At 66.2% G+C, this 1,028-nt stretch overlaps 1 protein-coding gene across 3 annotated transcripts in view; it reads left to right on the top strand.

The window, feature by feature from the left end:
• The first annotated feature begins 717 nt into the window (after window positions 1–717).
• TPP2 (tripeptidyl peptidase II) overlaps window positions 718–1,028 on the top strand; it is a 58,335-nt gene continuing 58,024 nt past the window's right edge. For all 3 annotated transcript variants that reach the window (XR_824483.1, XM_010831479.1, XM_010831478.1), the window contains exon 1: window positions 718–1,003. Coding sequence is in view for 2 of the 3 variants with exons in the window: in XM_010831479.1 (XP_010829781.1) it covers window positions 839–1,003 (165 nt within the window). In the remaining variant the exon portion in view is untranslated. The remainder of the gene's footprint in view (window positions 1,004–1,028) is intronic.

Here is a 1,028-nt window from a genome sequence, read left to right as displayed (position 1 = left end):
TGGCAGGCTACAGAGGCCGATGGAATGGCCAGCAACCCGCTTCCTGTTGACTGCAGACTGCAGCCCTGGCCCGTGCCCACCACCACCACCATCCTTCAAAGGGACACACCTTCGAGACGGGAACACCAGCCCGATACCACTAAATCAAAGAGCTCCCAACTAGAAAAATCACTTCCACTCTCCCAAATCAAAAAATTGGTCTCCTGGCTTTTCGCCAATATCCGATACGCCTAAGGAGTTTAAGCGAGCTCGCGTGGGCTCCCTTTGCTTGGGGTCCACCCGGAGGGTTCCGCCGCAGCTGACCGCAGTTTCATTCATCCACCCCTGCACGTTCAGAAACCATCGACTGTCAGAAGGGGGCTTCCCGCTTCTCCAGAGGGCAAGCCCCCACTTCCTTCTCTGTCCCCCGCGGTGGGGCGGGGATACGCGGACCCTCTGCTTAAGAAGCCGGCCCGCCCCTTAAAAAAAACAAAAACAAAAACAAAATCCCCGCCCCGCACTTCTCTCTGGTTTAAGGCCCCCCGGGGGCTCCAGCCCCCTAAGCCCTCCAGCCCCCTAAGCCCTCCGGCCACGCCTCAGGCTCCGCCCCCTTCTCTGCGGCCCCGGGTACCTCTCGGGCTCGGCTTCCGGAGAGCGGCGCCGTCGGCTCTGACGTAGCGGCGCGGGATTGGCCGGCCCTCCCTGGCGGCTCGGCTATTGGCCGGACGCTGGCCCCGCCCACCCCGACCGCACCTCCCCTCTTAGCCCAGGCCCGTGGCCGCCCGGGTTGTCCTCGCGCCGCCGCTTGTCCGCGCGCAGCCCGGCCGTTTGCCTCCCCGCCACCCTGCAGCCTACGTCCATGGCCACCGCCGCGACCGAGGAGCCCTTCCCCTTCCACGGCCTCCTCCCGAAGAAGGAGACCGGGGCCGCGGCCTTCCTGTGCCGCTACCCGGAGTATGACGGGCGAGGGGTGCTCATCGCCGTCCTGGACACGGGGGTCGACCCCGGGGCCCCGGGCATGCAGGTGCGGCTGCCGCCAAGGGCCCCAG

The sequence above is a fragment of the Bison bison genome, unplaced genomic scaffold, assembly GCF_000754665.1.
Source record: "Bison bison bison isolate TAMUID 2011002044 unplaced genomic scaffold, Bison_UMD1.0 scf7180017864527, whole genome shotgun sequence".
In the NCBI taxonomy this organism is placed as follows: Eukaryota; Metazoa; Chordata; class Mammalia; order Artiodactyla; family Bovidae; genus Bison; species Bison bison.
The sequence above is the reverse complement of the archived record's forward strand: the minus strand, read 5'-3'. Positions and strand labels throughout refer to the sequence as shown.